At 40.9% G+C, this 23,631-nt stretch overlaps 1 protein-coding gene across 1 annotated transcript in view; it reads right to left on the bottom strand.

Moving 5' to 3' along the window:
* The window catches only part of Sec31 (COPII coat complex component secretory 31), a 485,856-nt gene that overhangs the window by 284,596 nt on the left and 177,629 nt on the right, over nucleotides 1–23,631 (bottom strand). The window contains exon 11 of the mRNA XM_080283301.1: nucleotides 11,712–11,798. Within this exon, the coding sequence (XP_080139427.1) occupies nucleotides 11,712–11,798 (87 nt within the window). The remainder of the gene's footprint in view (nucleotides 1–11,711; nucleotides 11,799–23,631) is intronic.

Raw genomic sequence — 23,631 nt, 5'->3', positions numbered from 1 at the left:
GCCCCACGAATCTTTCCTGCCTCCTGAGTCTCATTCCTCCCACTTCACCTCTTTACAGTTAAAGTCACCCACCAAAATTATATTCCTGATTTTCTCAATTATATTTTGTAAATAACAAGCCATATCTGACAACATCTCCTGGCATTCATCATCATTCCATGCTCTTGTCTTATGGGGAACATACACTACTGCCATATCTCTGTTGCTATTCTCTCCAGTTTCTAATTTCATATTTATCTCTTCACCACTGCCTTCTCCCATTTCCACAGTATCTATATTTATGTTCGTATCATCATTCCTCCTCCTGTTTTTTTCTTTTCTGTCTCTTCTCCACGCACAGTGTGTGTGTTCTTACCTAATTGTTCTTACCTAATTGTATTTTTAACAGGAATGAGTCAAGCTCGTACTGTCCCGTGTCTGAGACCATATTTATCGTACATATCCTTAAATTTGTGAATTGTTTTGGCACACACTATTTCATTCGGTAGTGCATTCCATTGATCAATTGCTCTGTTTGGGAAACTGAATTTCCTTACGTCTTTATCACCTCTCTTCTTATGCAGTTTTTTGCAGTGTCCTCTTGCTGATGCTTCTCCATATGTTAAGTAATCATTTATGTCTATTTTCTCCTTTCCTGATATGCACTTATATAGCATTATCATGTCACCTCTTTTCCTTCTCTCCTGTAGTGTTGGTAGATTCAGTTTATTTAGTCTTTCTTCGCAGCTTAGGTCCCTTAAGCTTGGTATCCATCTTGTAGCGGCCCTTTGAACTTTTTCAATCTTGTCTATATGCTTTTTGAGATGAGGACTCCAGACTATTCATGCATATTCCAGGGTTGGTCTAATGAATGATGTTATTATCCTTCTTAGCATGTCTTCATTTATGTATGTGAATGCTATTCTCATATTTGCAAGGTGGAGGGATGGAGTTGAGAGGTATATGAGGGAGGGGGGGGTGAGTTGGGGGGAGGGTAGTCAAATGGTGGGTGACAGAGTGACCTGGAGGCGTTTTGTCTGCGGCCACCCTTTGCGGGATTAGGGCGTCGGGCTATAGATAGATAGATAGATAGTATACATGTTCCGTACCTTCTCGCTGATGTGGTCAGCCGGAGATAGTCTGTTATTGATAATCACACCTAGGTCTTTCTCTCTTTCTGATGTGTATAGGGTTTTATTTCCTAACTTATAATCCCAATCAGGTCTTTTTCCACTTTTACCAAACTTGATTACATGACACTTGTCCACATTGAATTCCATTTGCCATGTACTACTCCAATCATGAAGTTTAATTAATTCTTCTTGTAGCTCCCTACAAGAGTCTGTGCTAGTAATTCTCCTTTGTATTTTTGCATCATCTGCAAACATATTCAGATAGCTCTCATTTCCAGTGTTACTGTTTATATCATTTATGTACACTAAAAACATGATTGGTGCCAGCACCGAACCCTGTGGTACTCCACTAGTCACTTCTTTCCATGATGAGTAGTTTCCTCTTAGTACTGTCCTCATTTCTCTTTTTATGAGAAAGTCTTGCATTCAACAAAACAGTTTGCTTCGAATTCCTCCTTGATGGTACAGCTTCCATAAAAGTCTTTGGTGTGGTACTGTGTCAAAAGCTTTCTTGAAATCTAAATAGATACTGTCCACCCATCCTTCCCTTTCCTGTATTGTGTTTGTTACTCTGTCATAGTAGCTCAACAGATTAGTAACACATGATTTTCCTTTTCTGAAACCAAACTGTCTTTCTGTTATCAAACTGTGTTCTTCTAGATGATTTACCCAAGCTTTTCTTATAAGTTTTTCTAAGACCTTGCTTACAACACTGGTCAGTGATACTGGTCGGTAGTTGAGAGGATTTTGTCTATTTCCTTTCTTGAATAAGGGGACTATATTTGCTTTTTTCCAAATATCAGGTAGTTTCCCTTGACTCAAGGATTTCATGAAAATTAAAAATAATGGTTTACTTAACTCCTTTGCACATTCTCGTAACATCCAACATGAAATTTAATCAGGACCACTTGCTTTTCCTCTGTCTAATCTACTTAACTCCTCCTGTATTACTTTTTCTGCTATTTGTATATCTGGTAGTATGTGTGGACATGCGTGTTCCACATAGTCCCTCTCAAAAATTTTTTCTTCTGTAAAAACTAATTGGAAATTCTTATTTAGTGCTTCACAAATATCTTTCTCTTGTGTATAAGTGATTCCCTCGTCCGTAATGGATTGTATTATATCTTTTACTTTGGTTTTCCTTCTGATATAGCTGTAAAACAGCTTTGGTTGATCACTACTTTTATTTATTATATCCTCCTCAAATTGTTTTTGGACTTCCCTCCTTATTCTTGTATAGTCATTTCTTGCCTGTTTGTAATTATTATACGCCCTTTCACTATTGTGTCTTCTGTATCTATTCCACAACAAATCTCTTCTTTCTTTTGATTTTTTACATTCTGTATTGAACCATTTCTGTATTTTCTTATCTGCTTCTTTGTGCTGTGGGATGTACTTCTGGACTGCTATTTCATAAAATTCACAAAATTTTTTATATACAGCATTTAAATCTTGTCCTCTAAGCTCATTTTCCCAATCAACTTCTAAGAAATACTTCTTTAGGTCTTGATAATTTCCCTTTTTATAGTTTATGGTCTTTTTCTAACTGTCATTGCTGTTTACTATGTCATATGCTATCCTGAAGTTATAATTTAGTACTGCATGATTGCTTTTGCCGAGTGGAGGGTGATATATTAAACTATCAATGTCATTTTCTTGCCTAGTAAATATTAGATCTAGCACTGAAGGTACATCAAGTCCTCTTTTTCTAGTGGTTTCCCTCACATTTTGCGTTAAGAAAAACTCTTGTACGAGATCCAGGAGCTTTTGGTCCCAACAGCTTTCTTGGCTATTTATATCTAGAGTATTCCAATTTATATTTATATTGAAGTCCCCAGTTAGTATAATTCTTTCCGATTTCTCTTCCATTTTATGTAGCAAGGATCTTATACTTTGAATTGTACTCTCTGCCAGGTCCTCATATTCGTCTCTTTCCCATGTGTTTGATCTGGGTGGCATATACAAATTGGCTACAATTACTTTACCTTCAGATGTGTCAATCTCTACTGCAATCAGTTCTACTTGTGATGGTATATATAGGTTTATTTCCTTGACTTTTAGATTGTTCTTAGTTAATATTATAATTCCTCCTCCTTTTTTTAAATTTCTGTCTCTTCTCCATATATTGTATTCCTCTAAGTTTAGTATGTCACTGGATATCCTTGGTGTTAATTTTGTCTCAGTTAGGCATATTATTTGTGGTTCATTTTCTCTGACATAATCATTCATCTCTAGTAATTTAGATACCATTCCATCCACATTTGAGTACATCAACTTTATCATCTTGTGTATATACTTGTCATGACATGGTTCTACTAACTTCCTCCTTTTTCTTCCATCCTGTTTGTGTACCACTTTCGTACCTGCAATCCTATTACTTTGTAAAAAAATTTCTTCTTGTCCTCTTCTGATCTTCCCTCATTTTTTGTTTTTGCTTCCTCCCTTTTCTCTTTCAGTAATTCCAGTCCCTCTTGTGTTAGGCATCTTTTTATCCATACATTTTTGAACTCCTCTTTTTCCATAAGATTCTTTGCATTTTTTAGTATCTCTTCCACAGAGTTTACACTCTGGAAAGTCACCTTTAGAGGTCTTGTCTTGCTTTTCTCGTATTTCCCTAGCCTTTTGTGTTCCTCTATGTCTTTACTACAGATTTCCTCTGATACTTCTTTCAGTAAGCTCATTACATTTGCCATCTCCTTTTTGTCTCTAGTGATCTTGTTTTTAATTTCTTCCTCTTCTATACCAGTGATTACTATTGATTTATTTATTTCTACTGAATCTCTGACTAACTTTGGATTGTTTTGGATTATTCTTTTCACTTCCTTTTTAATACTTTTTTCCTCCACCCTTGATTCTAAGTCTTTCTTTACTTTCACCATTTCAGCATACGTGGTTTCTACATCATTTTTGAAGCTTTGCACAGCTTCATTCACCTGTGTTATCTTCTCCTCAATATCACTGTTCTGGTCCATAAGACTGCTTGCTTGTCTAATTGTCTCTGTGTCATTTTTTAACTCTTCCATAACACTCTGGTGATTGACTACTGTACTTCCCATTTCACTCACTTTCTTCCTAAGCGTATTCAATTCCACTGTTAGTTCACTGATGGTTGTGTCTTTCTTATTGGCCTCCCTTCCTAGTTTTTCTACCTCTTCCTTTTGCAAGTGCATTTGCTTCTTTATTTCATCAATTTCATTTTTGAAAGCCATTTCTAGTTTGTGTACACGTTCAACCAGTCTATTGTGAGTCTCCACTTCAACCAGTTCTTGGTAGAAATCATCATTTTGCTTTTTACTTTTATCCCTTTTCTTTTCCAAATTTGTTTTACTGAAGTATGTATCCATTTTGTAATACTAAATGAACAGAGTAAGTACTTACAGAGTGTGCACGCTTTCCCCGTCTTGCTGTAGTGTGTGTGTGTGTGTGTGTGTGTGTGTGTGTGTGTGTGTATCTACCTATTTGTAGTATACAGGAATTGAGCAATGCTCATGTTGTCCTGTCTCCATATCCACATTTATCTAATCTACTTTTACACACATGAATGTTTTTCTCCTGCACAACCTTTTCTTCTAAGTAGTTCCAAATATTTATGTATTTACCTAATGTACCTAATTGTGATATACACGAAATGTGCTATGCTTGTGGGTTCCCGTCGCTGTTTCTCAGTGTCAAATTTAGCTTTAAATTCATTTAAGTTTTTTGACTGGACGATCTCTTTGTCCAGGCTATTCCATAAGTCTATACTTCTGTAAGGAAAGCTATATTTCTTGATAAGCTTCAAGCAGCTTGACTTTTTCAATTTCATTCCGTGTCCTCTTCTTGCTCTCTTATCCCATACAAACAGATCTTCTTGGTCAATTTTATCTACTCCCACCATGGTCCTGAACACTGCAATCATGTCTCCCCTCTTTCTCCTTTCCTTAAATTTAAGGAAGGCAAATCCAGCTTTTCCAGCATCTCTCTGTATGACAGATCTGCCAGACTGGGGACCATCTTGGTTGCTGTTCTTTGTATTCTCTCAATCTTGTTTATATCTTTCTTTTTGTGTGGGGACCACACTACCACTGCATATTCTAACCTGGGGCGGATCATGGCCACTATCAATTTTTTCATCATCTCCTCTATATAATGAAATGCTACTCTTATGTTAGTCAAGAGTTTATATGTCTCTCTAACTACAGTAAAAGTCCAATTCTTTGGCATCCAATTCCCCGGCAAATCTGACATTTCGGCAGTTTTGAGAAATAGTCCCATTTACGAAAATCTCTGATCGTTCGGCAGATTTTCCGATTTTTTTCGTCAGTCTTGAAATTCTCCATGAGGCTCGCCAGCTAGCTACCCGCCTTTACCCGCCTTAGTGAGTGAGATAGTGGAAGTGATGGAACGAGTCTACCACTGCCATGAAGCTCAGAGGCTAGCTCTTTCTCTCATAGCATAAAGAGAGGACAATCATGTAGTGAGTCTAGCAAAAAAAAAGCTACCAAGGAAGGTACATCCTCTGCTGCTCCCTCCTCTCCATCACCAACAGCAGTCTCTGAACCTCAAACTCTACTGCCGCAGCAACAGGGAGAAGAGTCCTTAGAGCCTGTTGCAGGACCCTCAACTGCTGGGGACTTCTTCCAGCAGTAGCAGACTCCAATCAACCCCTTCTATTGTACATATGTAAATAAGGAACCTACTATAAGTTTAGGTAAGTGCATGTGAACTTGTAGGCCTACTGTACCATTACATTTATATACAGTATGTTCACTAATTTCTTTATTTTTCATATTCATGTATATTACTGTATTCATTACAGTATTGTACAGTATCAAACAGTATACAGTACTCTCTCCAAACACATTGGTAATGATTTGAGTAGTGATGATAGTGTTCACCGAAACATATAAGGTACTGAGTGGGTAGGGTTTTTGATAATTCGGCAATTTTGATTTTTCGGCACTTGCCTGGTCCCATAGATGCCGAAAAATTGGACTTTTACTGTATCTTGTTAATGTGTTTTTCAGGTGACAAACTATCTTGGACCAGCACTCCCAGATCTTTCTCTTCTCTCATTTTTGTGATTAATTCGTTACCCAACAAATAATTCAGTGATGGCCTCCTGGTACTCTTACCCATTTTCAATATTTTACATTTCTTTACATTAAATTTCATTTCCCATGTCTGGCTCCAATCATATATCCTATCCAGATCCTCCTGCAGCATTTTACAACCCTCCTCAACCTCTACCTTCCTCAAGATCATTACATCATCAGCAGACAGACTTGCATAACTGTTCACTCTATCTACCATATCATTTACGTAAATCAGGAACATTACTGGCGCCAACACCGAGCCTTGAGGAACTCCACTTGTTACTTCCCTCCATCCAGACATCCTATCCTTTATTACTGTCCTCATTTGTCTGTCTCTCAAAAAGTTTCTCATCCATTCCAGGAGGTTCCCCTTCAGTCCTCCTATATATTCATGTTTCCACATTAGTCTCTTATGAGGTACCTTGTCAAAGGCCTTCTCTAAGTACACACAATCCACCCAACCATCTCTCTCCTGTACCACATCAATCGCTCTTGAGTAAAAGCTCAACAAGTTGGAAACACATGACCTTCCACTTCTGAATCCAAACTGACATTCAGCCAAAATATTCATCTCTTCTAGATATTTAATCCATCTGTCTTTCAGGATTTTTTCACACAATTTTGCGACCATGCTGGTTAGAGACACTGGTCTATAATTCAGGGGTTTTTCCCTGTTTCCTCTCTTATAAACTGGTATCACATTTGCCCTCTTACATTCTTGTGGAACTTTCCCCTCTTCCAGTGAGCATACGATTAAACTGTGAATTTTATCCGCCAGTTGTTCTCTGCATTCCTTCAGTACCCAATTAGAAATTCCATCAGGTCCTGGGGCATTCCTTACATCTTGAGTTCCAGTTATTTATACACTTCCTGTGCCTCCACTTTTACATCTTTTATCACCGGTACATTTCTAATCACTCCCTCCCCTTCCACAAACTCATTTTCATTAGTGAAAACCGATTGGAAACATTTGTTCATTATTTCAGCTTGCACTGCTGCATCTTTATAGACCTCTCCGTCTACTTTCAGTTTGGTGATTCCTTCCTTTTGTTTCAGTTTGTCATTAACAAATCTATAAAACAGTTTGGGTTCATCCTTGCATTTGTCTATTATACATTTTTCAAAATTCCTTTCTTCTTCTCTACATATTCTTGTGTATTCATTTCTAGGTCTTTTATATTCTTCCTTTGTTCTGTTGTTACCTCTCTTTCTCCAGTTGTTCCACGCCTTATCTCTCTCTTTTTTTGCTATCATACACCTTCTATTAAACCACTCCTTTTTCCTGTTTTCTTTCCTCCTTAATCTTGGTACAAAATTTTCCACTCCCAAATTATACAGGTCTAGAAAGATATCCCACTTCCTCTGTATCTCTCTTGTTTCTCTTAATTTTCTCCAATCCGCACCCTCAAAAAATTGTCTCAGTCCTGTAAAATTTGCTTTCCCAAAGTTGTATCTTCCCTGTCTATGAAGCTCGTCTCTTGGCCCTACGTTCCCTATTATCATCTGGAACTCAATGACCACATGATCACTTTTTCCTATAGGACAGAAATATTTCAGTGATTCTATTACATCGGGTTCTTTGGTAAACAGTAAATCTAACCTTGCTGGTGTGTCCTCGCCTCGGAACCGTGTCTCTCTTTGACCCATTACGTCATCACATTATTCATTATTATATTTAATAATATAGTGCCCCACGAATCCTCACTGCCTCCTGAGTCCCATTCCTCCCAGGTCACCTCTTTACAGTTAAAGTCACCCACCAAAATTATATTGTTGTTTTTCTCAATTATTTTTTGTAAATAACTAGCCATATCTGAAAACATCTCTTGGTATTCGTCATCATTCCATGCTCTCGTCTTAGGGGGAACATACACTACCGCCGTATCTTTCTTCATATTCTCTCCAGTTTCTAATTTCATATATATCACTTCAGCCCTGCCTTCTCCCAATTCCACGGTATCTACGTTTAGGTTGTTCTTCACGGCTATCATCACTCCTTCTCCTGTTTTTTCTTTTCTGTCTCTTCTCCACAGTTTGCATTTACCATCTCCCAAATGAACATCAATTTCTTCTCTTAATTTGGTCTGTACAAAGCACATGACATCAGGTTCCCATATTCTCTCAAGAAATCGTTAATTTCAAGCCTTGCTGATATTAAACCATCAACATTAGTATATACCACTTTCAAATTATTATTGATGTTTTTTATACCCTCTTCTCTCCTTCTCTCCATTGGTACCGTTTCCTCAATTTCTGATCTTTCATAGCCATCCCCCTTTGTTTCCTTCACTTCTATTTCCTTACATACCACTTCTTTACTTTCATATCCATCACTCTCCAAATAAAAGTATTACATTCGTCCTCTGTCCTCTTATCAGTTTTTTCCTTTACTTGTGTGTGTGTGTGTGTGTGTGTGTGTGTGTGTGTGTGTGTGTGTGTGTGTGTGTGTGTGTGTGTGTGTGTGTGTGTGTGTGTGTGTGTGGAAATACATAAGAAAATTGCATCCCTCACCCCCATATCACTTGCCTGTTTACCTAAGCTCAAATAGGCAATTTTGCCCTTTATGCAACTGACATATGAAACTCTCTCTCTACTCTCTCCTGATTAATGCTAGACCATTTCATTCAGCTAGGGAAGTCCAAATTATAAATTAAATCAAAGAATTTGTTGAAAAATTCTTGTTAGATTTCTGCTACTTTGTGGTAAGTGGTGGTAACCAACCTCCACTCACTTCATGTAGTGATGCCTCCTACTTCTGTCACCTTTATCATTCTTTTTCCGTGTGGCTGTGTTTGCCCTTCTATCTTCCTGTTTCTCCCATCTTTCTTGCCACTCCTTCTTACTCTAATTTTCTGTGGTGGTGACCATCATCCACTCACTTGATGTAATGCTGCCTACTTCTTGCGTCACCTTTATCATTCTTTTTCCTGTGTCTACCCTTCTCTTTTCCTGTTTCTCCCATCTTTCCTGTCACTTTTTATTACTTTTCTTCCTTTTCAGGTGGCTGTACCTACAGTAACAAGCCTAGCGGTTTTCTGTAAACCAGTATTCCATTTACAGTGCTAGGTGGTAACCATATAACCAACCCATATGTGTTCCCTACATGTCACCAAGTGGGTTGGCAGAGGGTTAGTGCCCATCATCATAAATCAGCTAACTCAAAAACAAATGGCCACCCCTTACAGGATTATGGCATCTGGTTGTAGACAGACAGACTTTCCTTTTTAAATGGCTTTACACTGAGTAACAAGCAAAATGGCTTCATGTAAGCCCAAAAACAATTTACAACACTGGGTGGTAACCATATAACCAACCCATACATGTTCCTTATGAGTCAACAACTGGACTGACGAAAGTTTAGTGCCCCTCCCCATAAAACAACTAACTCAAAATCAAATGACCATCTCTTACACGATTGTGCCATCAGGCTATAGACAGATAAATAGATAGACCTCTACTAGAGTTCTACATATACAGTTAATTACCGAACAACTACAGGAATAACTCATTATTCTCCAGGAGTAATTCATAACAGAAACGTGTGTATGGTGAATACTTTTGTATGAATCCACTAGATATTCTGCCAAGCAAAGGATAGCGGCTAAAATTATCGCAGGTTGCCATGGCCTCCAAAGAGTTGCAACTAAATATGTAGTTGCTAGATTTTGCGACTTTTCAGACCAACCAGTACACTATCATTGGTAAGCTGTGTGGGCTGGCACAGCCTCACGCTGCTGGCACCAGGTACTCTGGACTCTGTTTTGGTAGGCATCATTGGTGGCATGTGTGGTGGGGTGTGGCAAGCAGCCTGAAAAATTTGGTTTCCATCTATGCTGTGCACTGTTGGTTGATGCTGTAAAGTTGGATTTGCTTTAATTCAGCTAGAGTTTCTGCTTTGTCTGATAATAACTGATGTCAGTTAAAGTGGCATTGGATTACTGGAATATTACTGTATTTATGTTGTGTGGCTGACTATTTCAAGAAATGTATCTTCAGGGAACCTGTTATAATGTGTTCAATTTATGATGGACTGTTATATGATTAGTTTCCCAGCAACATAACTCAAAACATTCCCACCCCAATACAGGTATACCCCAGTTTAACGATGTAATTGGTTAGGCAAAACCCATCGTTAGGCAGGGTATAGTATTTTGGGGAAGTTTTAACATGTAAAGTAATGGGATGTGTTTTTCAGCCTTGGTTTTCCCCCCCAACCAAGTCTAAAACCCACCCAAATGAGCCCAAAAACAAGTTTAAAGCCAATCTAAATGGCCTACCAGCTGTAAAAGAAGCTAACCTAAGCCTAACACCTGTAAATACCTAACTAAAACCAAAAAATAAAATCTGAAAATTGTCAAATATGTCTGGAAAAAATCAAACTTAGTAAAGTATACCCCAAAATGACAATGTTCACCCCACCTATGGCTAAAACACATTAATCTAAGTCTAAAAACTGTTTATGAATCAACCTAAACACACAATTTTAGTCAAAATATCAAAATCAGTAAAAAAAAAAAATCAAAACCCATCGTTAACCCGTGCCGTCCCGAGGACTTACTTCCAAGTCCTCACGTTTTGTCACAGCTAATCCCGAGGACGTACTTCAACGTCCTGCAATTGCAAGGTTCATAATTTCCACAATTTTCAATTTTCGCGAGTCATTTTTGGTACGTATACACGGGACACCTGCCTCAACAAGATGCCAGGCAGAGACAATGCCTTACCCAGCATGACCTCCCCCCCCTGCATGCCCTTTTCTCAGCAATTCACCTGTTATCAGTGACCTGGCCAGTATAGCCATGTCATGCCACGGTACGAAATTCAGGGCCAGAGTGATTCCCCAATCAATGACAATGTGGAGGACAAACTTTACATAGCATTAGAGGAAGAAACAGTTAGAAATGATGATCAGGTAATGTGGCAAAAAAAGGTCAGGTATTAGTGAGAGAAACAATGCTTATAATGCCTATATTACTGCTTGAAAACCAATATACTTTTGTACTACATATAAATTCGTAACAGTAAATAAATAAATATCGTTTATGAGTGGTGTGAAATAGTTATCCTCCCATAGAACTCGTTTTCTTTGGTGCCAGCCTGTTAGAAAACCCAGTAAAGTAAAGAGGCTCTCCTACCTGTAATGAGTATTTTAAACCTCAGGTGAGCGATTTCTCTATGAATTTTCGATGTTTCTCACCAAAAGCGAAAGTTTTAGCAAAAAAAAAAAAAAGGTCGAAAATTGCCCGGGATTGGGGGGTACCAGTGGTCGAAAAGTGGCCGGGACGGGGCAGGTTAAACTGGGGTTTAGCCATCAATAGGCGGGGTATGGTGTTACTTCTACCCCAATCGTTAAGCCAAGGTATTGCATCTAGGGGTATTGTATATTGGAGTATTACTGTACCTTCAACTTAACTCTGCTCCTCCACAAAATATAAGTAAAAATACAACACACACACTGAGTATAGTATTCACACCAAATTCTAAACTTACTGAACTCAGAATACCAACACAATGTAGCACTTACCTCAGTTTCTGGGGTCTTATCAAACGACTGTCCTGAGGCAATCATTTCAAACTGTTCACTAGGATCAAGGGAACCAGTGCTGCCTTCCTGTGTAAAAGACATAATGAAACAAAGGTAGTACTGTAGTATTAATAATACCAGTAATAAAAGTACTATTATTATTATTACTATTACTACTACTACTACTACTACCACTGATGTTGCTACTATGCTACTGCACAAATAATAAAAATAATAATAATAATAATAATCATCATCATCATCATAACAATAATAATTCTTTCCTCGTCCTTCAGCCTACGGGTGACTTTACACTCCCTCTTCTGTCTTTCTTTCCTTCATTCTTTCCTCTTCCTTCTGCCTGTGGGTGACTACACTGAATGACAAGCCAAATGGTTTCCTGTACACCAGGAAACCATTTACTATGCTGAGTGGTAACCATATAACCAAATTTTAGTGCCTGGTGGTTTAGTGGGTAATTATAGCAGTCCAATCAGACTGAGCCAGTCAAGGTTTATATCCAAGGGGTGGTTGGTGTTTATTCCTCACGTAATGCCACTCACAGATGAGTGAGGCTGGTCACTCTCATCTTACATGTCAGGACTAACTTGCCTAGCCCTGGGCACCTACTCTCCTCATGGGGCAATGTAGGACTGGATGATGAATGAATGAATGAATGATAATGATGATGATAATAATAATAATAATAATAATAATATGGTAACACCTCTCTAACTTGAACTAAAACTCTGGGTGGACAAATTCAATGTAACTGGGAGTACGTGTTATATAACTAGTGCATGACTTGGACAAACATTCTCACTCTCTCTTTTAATAAATAACAAAGTAATCTCAGTGTTTGTAGCTCCTTCTGAGGAAAACACAATAATGCTTACATAAATAAGCATGACGGTGGTACCTTACTCTCACCTTTATTACTTATGTGGCAAGGCGCCTAATTCGGCTCTAACCCTTTCCATCCAACTTATGCATCCCACTCTCAGTGTTAATAAATAACAAAATATTCTCAATGTTTGTAGCTCCTTATGTGGAAAATAATAAATTATTTATGCCAATGTACCTGCCGATGGTGCCAGCCTGTTTGTTTTATGATTCATATTTCAAGTAGCTAGTCACATGCTTTCAGCTCTACTCAAAGCTCATCCATTTATGCACCTTGCTCTCACTTATAACAACAACATAATATCCTTAGTGCCTGTATTTCCTTCTGTGGAAAATAATGAAATATCTATGGAATCATGATTGCAGACAGCACCAGGATGACACATGCTGTCTCTTTATGTAGGTAACTTTAGTTGCCTGCTTTTACTCAAATCCATCTATGCATCTTGCACTTATTTTAATAACAAAATATCCTTAATGTCTATAGCTCCTTCTGTGGAAATTAATAGTCTACAACAGACCCTGGCTTTAACGGACCTTGACAGACTGGATATCAAATTTAATGGATACAATGAAGGCCACTGCACAATCAGTTCGACATACTGAATAATGTCCATAAAATGGGGAACATCACACAGCCCTTCCAGGTGCCTCTGTGCCAACAGGAGAGTTTTTCAGCTTTAACTTATAAGATCTGTTACAGGGGGAACATCATGCGACCCATTTGGATCACTCCCCGCAGGAGAGGTGGCTCAGAACACAGTTACCAACAATGGTGGAGGTTTTCTCCCCCACTTGGGCTAGGGTGGGGAGGAGCAGGTGGGAATTGGTAGAGAGCTGGGCTCTTTGGGGGCTAATTTCAGTAGGTCTTTCAAGTAGGTCTGGGTGGGACCAGTCTGTGGACACACTGTAACACACATGGTCAGCCTCAGTCTTGCTGCTTCTTGCGTTCACACCACCATGTGCGCGTTTCACATCTCTCGAGTGTGCAAAGTGTTTTCCCACTGTAATTGTGAAAAATGGCTTCTGACCAGGAATCTCCTAGGACCTCCTCTTCTAACAACACAAAAAGGAAGATTACGACCACTGTAGAGATGATGACTGAGGTGCACAAGAATGGCATAGGCATGAGATCTCATGCACAAGTATGGGCTTAAGAGGTCAATCCTTCACGACATCCTGAAGAGTAAAGATAAAACAAAGGTAACAAAGAAAATGGAAGGCACGAGGAAGGGGATGTTTTCAAGAACAAGAAGCTGCCCAATGAGAAACTTCATAAAGCTGTATATATGCAGTACATGCAGGACAGAGCTGAGAGTGTTTCTGTGCATGGCCTGGACATCTAACATGCAGCACAGAGGCTTGTTACACATCTTGGAATGAAAGATTTCCAGCATAGGCTGGCTGTAGAGGTTCAGGAGGTACCATGGCACAGTTAACAGGGCCATAACTGGAAAGTTGCTCAGTGTTTATGTCAATGCTGTGGTGCCATTTGTCCAGCATCTTCAGAAGCTGATGGAGGAGGTGGGCCTTCACATTTCAAACCTACAATGCAAACGAGATTGGGTTTTTCTGGTGTACTCTTCCTCATAATACCCAGGCTTCAAAAGATACTGGCAGCACTCCAGAGCATAAAACAGTGAATGGGCACCTCTCCATTCTAGCCTGTGCCAATTCTGGTGGCTCTCATCACCTACAGCCAGTCATAATAAGGAAAAGCAAGCAACCCAGGTCACCCATGGACATCATAGCCAAGTTTCCTGTGGAGTACCATGGTACCGTAACAAGTGTGTTGGGTTTACCCAGGATATCATTCATGACTGAATCCAACACAGCTTCAACCCTTCCATGTGGCAGCACCAAAAAATGTATGGCATAAGTCCTGATGACATAAAGGCAGTACTGTGGTTAGACAATGCATCAGTCCATCCTTCCTCCACCAAACTCTGCTGCAAGGATGGACAAATCAAGGCCTTGTTCCTGCCACCCAACACCATGGTCCTTATCCAGCCCATGGACCAGAGAGTTAAAGGGAGTGCCAAGAGGCACTACAGAAACCTCTAGCTACAGTAGTGCCTCAATATGACTGAAGATGAGATGGACCAGGAAGGCATTGAGAACACCAGAGGCAAGAGAACCGTACAGAATTTAAAGAACTACAACTTAAAGGCTGATGTCTTCATCTAGGCAATGGCATGGAAGAAAGAACCAACTGCCACACTCAAGAATGGGTGGTGCAAACTCCTCAAAACCTCCAAGACTCCAGCACCACAGCAGGATTTTGATGGGTTTGAACCATCAAGGATGGCAAAACTGATGGCAGATGCAGGGCTGGGGAACCTTGCTGAGGAGCTGCAAGAGTGGCTTGATGAGGATGCTGGTGTGCCTGGCTACCACCACCAGAGGGAGGAGGAGATTGTGGCAGAACTAAAACAATACAAGATATCAGCGATGGAGGAAGACAAAATGGAGGAGGAGAAGGCACCTGGAACCATCTATAGCTGATGGCATCAATGCTGCAGATACAATCCTGACCATCATGGACAAAGTTGGAGGACCTCTAACTGAACAGTATGAGGTCATGCAGTTCATCAAGTTAAAGTTAATGCAGCTGCAGCAGCCAAGGCAGATCCAGGCTAAGCTCTCCCAGTTTTTCAAGCCCGTGACCTCTCATGCTGCCAAGAGGCTCCAGACATTCAGCGACCTCCACTGTGTCTGTAGCATCAATCTCCTTGGCCACCCTCCACACAGCCTCAGGATCGAGCACCACAGCCTCCAGGACCCAAACCCCTAGCACCTCAGGGCTCCCTGTATCAGATGTGACACCAGACCCACCAGAAACCATCTCTGTCGACAGTGACAATGAATGACAGTTAACTTGGTGTACAGCAAACAAGACGAGTGGCAGTGTAAGCATTGTACATTCATCTTTACAGGTACAATGCCCAATACATGTGTTTCCTACCCTCTTTACTCCAACCTAGCCTGAAACTGCCATCTCCCCTTCATGACTGTCGAGTTGTAATAACAGTCTATCTATCTATCTATTGCCAGACGCCTCAATCCCGTTTGGGGTGGCCACAAACAAATCGCCTCCAAGTCGCCCTGTCCCCCGCCATTTCACTGCCCTGCTCCCAACTCACACCCCCCTCTCTCATATACCTCTCCACCCCATCCCTGTAATAACAGACTATAGCAATATTGTACTTATCATGAAGAAGCGCTATGACAAGGATGTTAAACATGTTGTAAAAGGGTGAAACAATTGGCCAAATTAATGTAAAATGGGTGCATTTTCATTTTTTACAGTTCAGTCTTACATTGCGACTTCGCTATGTGATAACTTGCTAGAATGATAACTAAAAAGTTATACCCTATTCCAGGGTACCATTAAAAAACTGGTCGCAGCTTCACTTAAAGGATATTTTTGACAGCCGCCTCTGAGAATCTTGTGCAGACGCGGTGATGCACATAAGTCAACAGTCAGCTGTCAGAGCCAAAATGACCACCTAATGTTTACACAAGCAGAACCTCCATCTCAGGTCTGCACAGCCAGTGGCCTTCATGCCAACCCTTTGAGTCTTGTTTGCATACTCACTCACATGTCTCATGCCAGCGATTGTCTCCCTCGCGCTCTCTGAGTTACCTAACCTTCTTGCTTGCATAAGACCCTCGCATTGCTATCACTAACACCAAGTGACAGTGCAAGTATGTTATAAATAGTACTGCGTGAGACAGTGAGTGGAGAGAGAACTCTGAGTGTGTGACAGAAGTGAAACTCTGAACTTCAAAATCGTGTCTGGGGCTACCTCCAGTGGAAAGGGTGGTGCTGCTGATGCTACCATGGGCAAGGCAATAGGCAGGGGCAGGAACCAACCACGATTACTGACGCCCTTAAGCTGCCCCAGTCCAGGGTCTTAACGGTCATAAAGAAATCAGAGGTTATAATTGTCGCGTCAGGGAACATGCCTTTTTTGACTGATAAACATCTAATTAGAGCAAGGGATCCTATCATGGAGGAAACAAAGAATCTCTTGGATCTGTGGGTTAATGACCTGAACTGAGCAAAGCAGCTGCTTCACTGCTCCTTCATCTGTTGGAAGGCTCTCAAGCTGTGGAAAAACCATAAGAATAGGGAGGGTATGGAGGCCAAGGAGGACTTCAAGACCAGCACAGATTGGTCTGAGCATTTCAAGACCTGTGCAGGCCTTAACCCCAAGGCACCGGGCGACGGTTACATCCAACGCAAAATTTGTGGATCGGGGATGCCAGGTGACAGCTATAGCCGCAAGTGTTTTTGCGCCGTTTTTGAAGCGGCCGCCACTTTATCTCATCAACAGAAGCCACAGAGATAGTCCAGCCAGCCAAGCCAACCATACCTCAGTCACCTCTCTGACTGCCATGTGTAAGACAATGATTTCTTAAAATTCTCGTCTGATTCCGTTCCTGTCTCAAGTGGACTTCTGCCTCATCCACCCCTGCCATTCCTCTTTCCGAAGGTACTAGGAAAGGGCTCAGTGATAGTGCCACAGGGCGTTCATTGGACGCCACTGTGTCTAGTTTATCTAGTAATGGAGAAGACATCATGTTGAGAGCAAAGCCATAGTTGGGGCCGCGGGCAGACGCACAAACACATCCTGTTGTCACAGCAAAAATTAGTCCTCTTCATCACATCCTTAATCATCGACGCAACGACCTACAGACCTGGGGATACTTTCATTTGCAGGAAGAAGAGTTGGTGAGTAACAAGGTCTTTAATTTATTTCCCTAACTGTACAGTTTCCGAGATATTAAGGTTTGGAAAAAATAAAAAGGATATTTTTGGAACAATTCCCATGCAGGGAGAATGGGCACGCTGTGGTGCGTGTTATAAATAGCCTGGCATTCGAGGGTTACACATGTGACCGTGAATGGAGGGGCTGTTGTGAGATGTACGCCCGTAGATTTACCATCAGGATTTCAGGTTGATCTTAAAGACTCCGTATTACTACTGGATGCTTTACTGGGAGATTAGATGTTACACTCATGGAGTGTAGCTGATCTCTAACTTTCATACAATCTTTCAGGGCACAGGTAGATAGTTTCCTTTGCGAGTGTTGCTCATTGTTTACAATTACAATGTTTACATACAGAACTGTCATTCTAGCAGAATCTGCAAGAGGTCTGCTGGCCTTAGCCTGACTCAGGGAGTATGTCTTTGTATGGCCCAGATGCAACAGCAAACAAACATCCATTCACTTACACTGCAAAAACAGACCACATGGTGACTGAGGTCTTCCCTGCACAGCTCCAGACTATTATAGAGGAAAGGGGATACTCTCTTCAGCAGGTCTTGAATTCTGACAAAACAGGCCTATTCTGGCAGTGGAATTGAAGGAATATCCATATCAGCCGAGAATAAGGATGTGTGCCTGGGTTCAAGGCCGCAAAGGACCGTCTCACTCTCCTCCTTGGTGCCAATGCAGAGGACCTGAAGCTCAACCTGCTCTTTGTCTATCATTGGGAGAATCCTTGAGCGCTGGCAGGGTTTATAAAGGAGAACCTTTGGGTTATTTGGAGAAGGAACCCCAAGGTCTGGCTGACCTCCGCACTCCGCAGGTCGTACTTGGCTGGGTACCTGTTCCCCAGTGTGTGAGACTAGGCCAGCAAGAACAACCTTGCTAACCATTTCCTCCTGTTAGTGAACAACATCCTGAGCCACCCTGAGTGCATGGAGGATTCGATGGATACCTCCAAAGTGATGCACCTGCCCCCCAAAACGATATCATCGCTGCAACCTGCAGACTAGGGTGTCATTGCAAACTTTAAGGCTTAGTACCTCCACCCCAACATGAAGTAAATGGTGAGAGTGAATGACTATGGGGTAAGTGATGCAGTGCAGCACTTTTGGAAGAAGTTTATCATCAAGTACACCAGTGACAATATTATGGCAGCATGGAAGGAAGTGTAGTTGGACACTGAATGCCCTCTGGCACGAGGTGTGGCCAGAGTGTATATATCCCTTCACGAGGTTCCCAGATATTGAAAACATCTGTTGGGACATCATCAACCTCTCGCACAAGGCTGGATTTGAGAAGACTGATAAGGGGAATATGCACAGCATCCTGGATAACCAACCAAGCAGCTGTCCATAGAGGAACTCACTGAGCTAAGGGAAAATGTAGCAGAGGCATAGGAAGGTGGTGAGGACAGGCACCATCATGTTCTCAACATTCGGACCATGCATTCATCAAGGACAAGAACAAGAACCCAGCAAGGAATGACACACCAGTGCATGGCACTGAACAACACTTGAAGGTGTACAAGGAGCTCCTGGCAGCTAAGAAAAAGGCAGAACACCAGATCACCATCACCTCCTCCCATGCCAGCAGCACCAAGGAAGAGCAATGACCATTAACGAGTGGTGTGTAAATGCAAAATCCTGTTATCACCTGTTGTCGTCATGTCTGTCTTGTCTTCACCACCGCCTATCACACCTGTATGCCACACCGTCACGCTCTCCCTCACCCTCACTGCTCCTTTCTCCATTGGCCTCACCACATCGCTCACTATCAGCCTCAATGCATCATTCTCCTTCGGCCTCATGCATCACTCACCCTTGGTATCATCACATTGCTTTCACCATCTCTCTTCACCTTCTCCTGAGGACCTGGAGTGATCGTCCAGACCCTCCAGTTGTCCCCCAGCCTCAGGGGAACTCTTGGTGATGACTCAGACCAGTTTAGGACAAACTTCAGGTGCTGGTAGATTGGGGGGGGAGGGGGGGGATTTTAGTTTTTGCAGTCAAGGTCACTCTCCCTAAACCAACTGAACCTATGTTATGTTGACCTCATTATGCGATAAACTGTTATGCGATAGGTTTTCACTTGCTGCAAACCCTATTGTACAAGTGGACTGGACTGTACTAGAATATGCTACTGTACTCATTAACTTTCAAACATTTGCTTGAAATCTCATCTCAGGGGGGACCATCAGATATCACAATCAGCTTTGTCGGATCAGGCTTCCCTCCAATTAGTTCATTAGAGCAAGGGTCTACTATAAAATGTTTACATAAACATGCACATAGACGGCCCTGGGTGACATTGCCAGACTGTCTCCTTTGCGTTGCATAACTAACGCAGCTAGTCGCCTGCTTTTAGTTCTACGTATATCCATCTATGCATCTTGCTCTCACTTTTAATAAATAAGAAAATATCATAAGTGGGTGTAATGCCTTCTGCGGTGGAATTTAATGATTGCAGATAGGTGTTTAATGTGGATTTTTTTTTTTTTTTTTTTTTTTTTTTTTTTTTTTTTTAAAGGTCAAGATATACAGGAAAGATGTTGTTTAAAAAAGACTTTCAGCCCTAGGACTAAGCCTGCCCCTAGACATAAACAAGTGTCTGTCTATCCAAGAAAAGCCTGTTTAAAAGTTATCTGCTATAAAGAAAAAAAATGTAAAGGTTTTCGAGGCTATTCAAAATTTTCCATCCGTCATCCCATCCTACATTGGCCAATGTGGAGCATAGGAGCCCAGGGCTAGGCAGCTGGTCCTGACATTTACGATGAGAGTGACCAGCCTCACTCATCCATGAGTAGCATTTTTCCTATAATTTAGAAACCTCATAACTCGGACAGTTTTCCTCCCCAATAGTCTGAGTTATAAGAGGTTTTACTGAATAAAGAGAAAGAAAATAATAGCAATGATGATAATAATAATAATAATAATAATAATAATAATAATAACAATTATTATAATCTTTTTTTCTTTTTTCCCACCTAAGAAAGGGATGAATTTAAGCAACAATACATATGGCTGAGGAAGAGTATGCATAGTGACGCAGGACAGACAAATTTTCAGACATCATTCAAGCCTCTGCAACACTGAATCTACCTTACAGGGTTGAACATTCACATGTTTTATTTTGTTTTTTTTTACTGATAATATTCATACTGCATTATCTTCAGTCTGGTAGTTTTCATGCTAAAACGGAGTGACAAACCCTTGTTAAGTGCTCTTCCATCCATTATTTATCCAGTCAACTCAATCCCATCAGTTCCCTAGTGACAGGGGACTGAGTTGGTTTTCTTACCCCACTTCGATTATACGCTCATTTACCAAATCTATCTACCTTCTTGGCCTAGCGTGTCTCCTCTCACTTTCAAATGCACTCATGAATACCCTTTCCACTACCCAATTTACACCTAGTCTAACCAAATGACCCTAACATATCAAATCCATTCATTACTGTGAGCACTAAAACACTTGACCTAATTCTCTTGCGGCCTTCACACTCAGACTTTTGTTTAATACCAAGGCCTTCATAGCACTATCCACCATGCCATTCAACCTTCCATTTCCTTTGCATATACACTGTGGTCTCCCAATATGCAAGAATACGGTAGACAAAATGCTCTGCATATTCGAAAAATTGCATATTAGAAACCAGTGAATCAATGGAAATAAACGTATATGGTCTACACCTCACTCTATCTTTGTCATTTCCAGTACTTTCCCATTCCTGACTATCATTTTAAGAAAGTCTTTTGCTCAAAGAAAGAAAACAGAACTGTGAATGTAGTGTGCTAGGTAGCATTCCACTTGTATAACTGTGGGATTAGCAACCTTACTGCACCCATCCACTTGCTGGCCTCCATAAGTCTTGACAGTCCATAAAATATGCTCCTTGTTCTTGAGAATGTTCCTCACTGTCATTTCACCTGAGTCAAGTTCACAACCAATGTCTGAGTTCCTTTTACCTTGCTTATTAAACTCTATAATCTTCATTTTCAGCTCCAAAGTGACCCTCTTATTCTTGGAATCATGCAGTGAGGCCATGATATAGCACGTGAGCAACAGCAGGTCTTGTACAGTGCTTAAAACACCACAATATGTGAGTGCAGTGCAGGCAGACACAGACTGAGAGTCTTGACTTGACCTAAAAGGTGCTGAGACAGGGAAAAGGCAGGAAGCTTATCAGCCATCCGGTGGTGGCTTCGCATACTACCATTCTGAGTGGGAATACCGTTTTTCCTTTGCTCTCAGACCATGTATTCACATTTTGGAATCACATTTTGCTAATGAATTTTTTTTTTTTTTTTTTCCTTAATTGAATTTGTATATTAGGTGTTTTGCATATTGTGATCCAACAAATCAGAAGACCCCACTGTATTACCTCTCTTTTCTATTCCTCCACCTAGGTACTAAACTTCCTCACCAATTCATCTTTCTTCATTCACTACCATATTTCAATGAATGTCATTTACTCTCTCAATAATCATCATCTTGCTCCTTATCTACATTTATTTTGAGAGCATGTCACTCACTGACATTCACAAAATTGCATCAATTTACAAAGCTCCCGTTCACTGATAGTACTCACTACAGTATTATCTGCATACATAAAACTAGAGATATTTCATCCTCCAACATTCATTACCACCCATACACTTCACTCCACAGGTAGAATTTTAAAGAATTTTAATCTTCCCCAGAACTCAATTCATATATATATATATATATATATATATATATATATATATATATATCCATCCATCCATCATCCAATCCTACGTTGCCTCATGAGGAGCATAGAAGGCCGGGGCTAGGCAGTTAGTCCGAACATTTAAGATGAGGGCGATATGTATATGTATATATATACAGTATATATATATATATATATATATATATACAGTAATCCCTCCAATATCCGAGGTAATAGAGCCAAAGGCATGTCCGGATAGTGATCCCGACCGGATATTGGGCCCCAGCCTCCTGGACTTGTACTTATGGACCCTAACTCAGAAAAACACCTATACAACTCCCTCTGGACATGCATTGCACCTATTTAAGACCAAAATCACACCAATAAGGGACATAAAAGACTGAAATAAATGCAAAAGAAGCATAAAATGAGGTTTTTGAGGTAGGTTAATACAATATTAAACATTCTGAGTACTTACAACAAGTCCCTGGCTCCTGGACTGGTAGTTATGGACCCTAACCTAGCCTAACTCAGAAAAACACCTCCCTACTGCACATGCATAGCACCTAAGACACTATTCACATCAATAAGGGACATAAAACAGTGAAATGAGGTGTTAGAGGTAAGTATGGAAAATACACTACAATATGAAACATTCTGGGTACTTAAAGCAAGTCCCTGGCCATCTCGATGAATAACCCGCCTCCTCTCGGACTCTGACAGTAAGAAGGAGTTCCTGAAGCACTTGCAGTACACTGTTCAGGAAGTATTGCACAGAACTTAGTCATCTGCACTCAGAATTCCATTCTCTTAACACTGCGCAATCTTGTCTTACTTGCGCTCCATTGTACCTTAATGAAATAAGTGTTGCACTCTGCACTTTAAGTCTTTCCACTCATGAAACCATTTTCTAAACGAAACACACACTAGTTAATTTACATTACATTTAGAGTCCATTAAATCTTTGCCTTTTCACTCAGAACTCATATTCCTTAACACTATGCACTGTTTTTATTTCACTGCACAACACTGTAAATTCCCGTGTGGTCTAGTGGAGAAGTTCTTGGCATCTAATCACTGCCAGAGTCTGAGAGTAGCACATGCAGGTGACCTAGGGGTGCATCGCTGGGTCGTGGTGATGGCGTACCCACTACAGACGACTCTGAAGAGAGGTGCCAACTCACGTCGAGTGGTGACTCCACCATGCCTGATGTGCTGGGCTGTGGATTGGAGCATGAGGGCCTGTCTTGGGGTGGCAATGGAGTGGAGTCAGGGCTAGGCACAGAGGGGGTCACGGACCTGAAAAAGCAGTCAATGGTTGACTAACGAAAGGAACGACAATTTTGACGATTAATGATGCGCTGCCTGAAAGCACGCACTTCTTCCACAAGTCCCAAGGGCCCCATCTCCGTGTCGCAGTCCGGGTGCTCCAGGTAGTCCAGAACGAACTCTAGGTGTTCCCAGAGTGTGCTCAGCTTGGGGATGGCTGGAGTAGTGTCACGCTGAGAGGAGTCCGCATCACCGTCGCCGTCCTCGTCGGAATCTTCAAG

This window comes from Coenobita brevimanus, chromosome 97 (genome assembly GCF_032717465.1).
Source record: "Coenobita brevimanus isolate Jiangsu-jjx chromosome 97, ASM3271746v2, whole genome shotgun sequence".
NCBI lineage: Eukaryota > Metazoa > Arthropoda > Malacostraca > Decapoda > Coenobitidae > Coenobita > Coenobita brevimanus.
The sequence above is the reverse complement of the archived record's forward strand: the minus strand, read 5'-3'. Positions and strand labels throughout refer to the sequence as shown.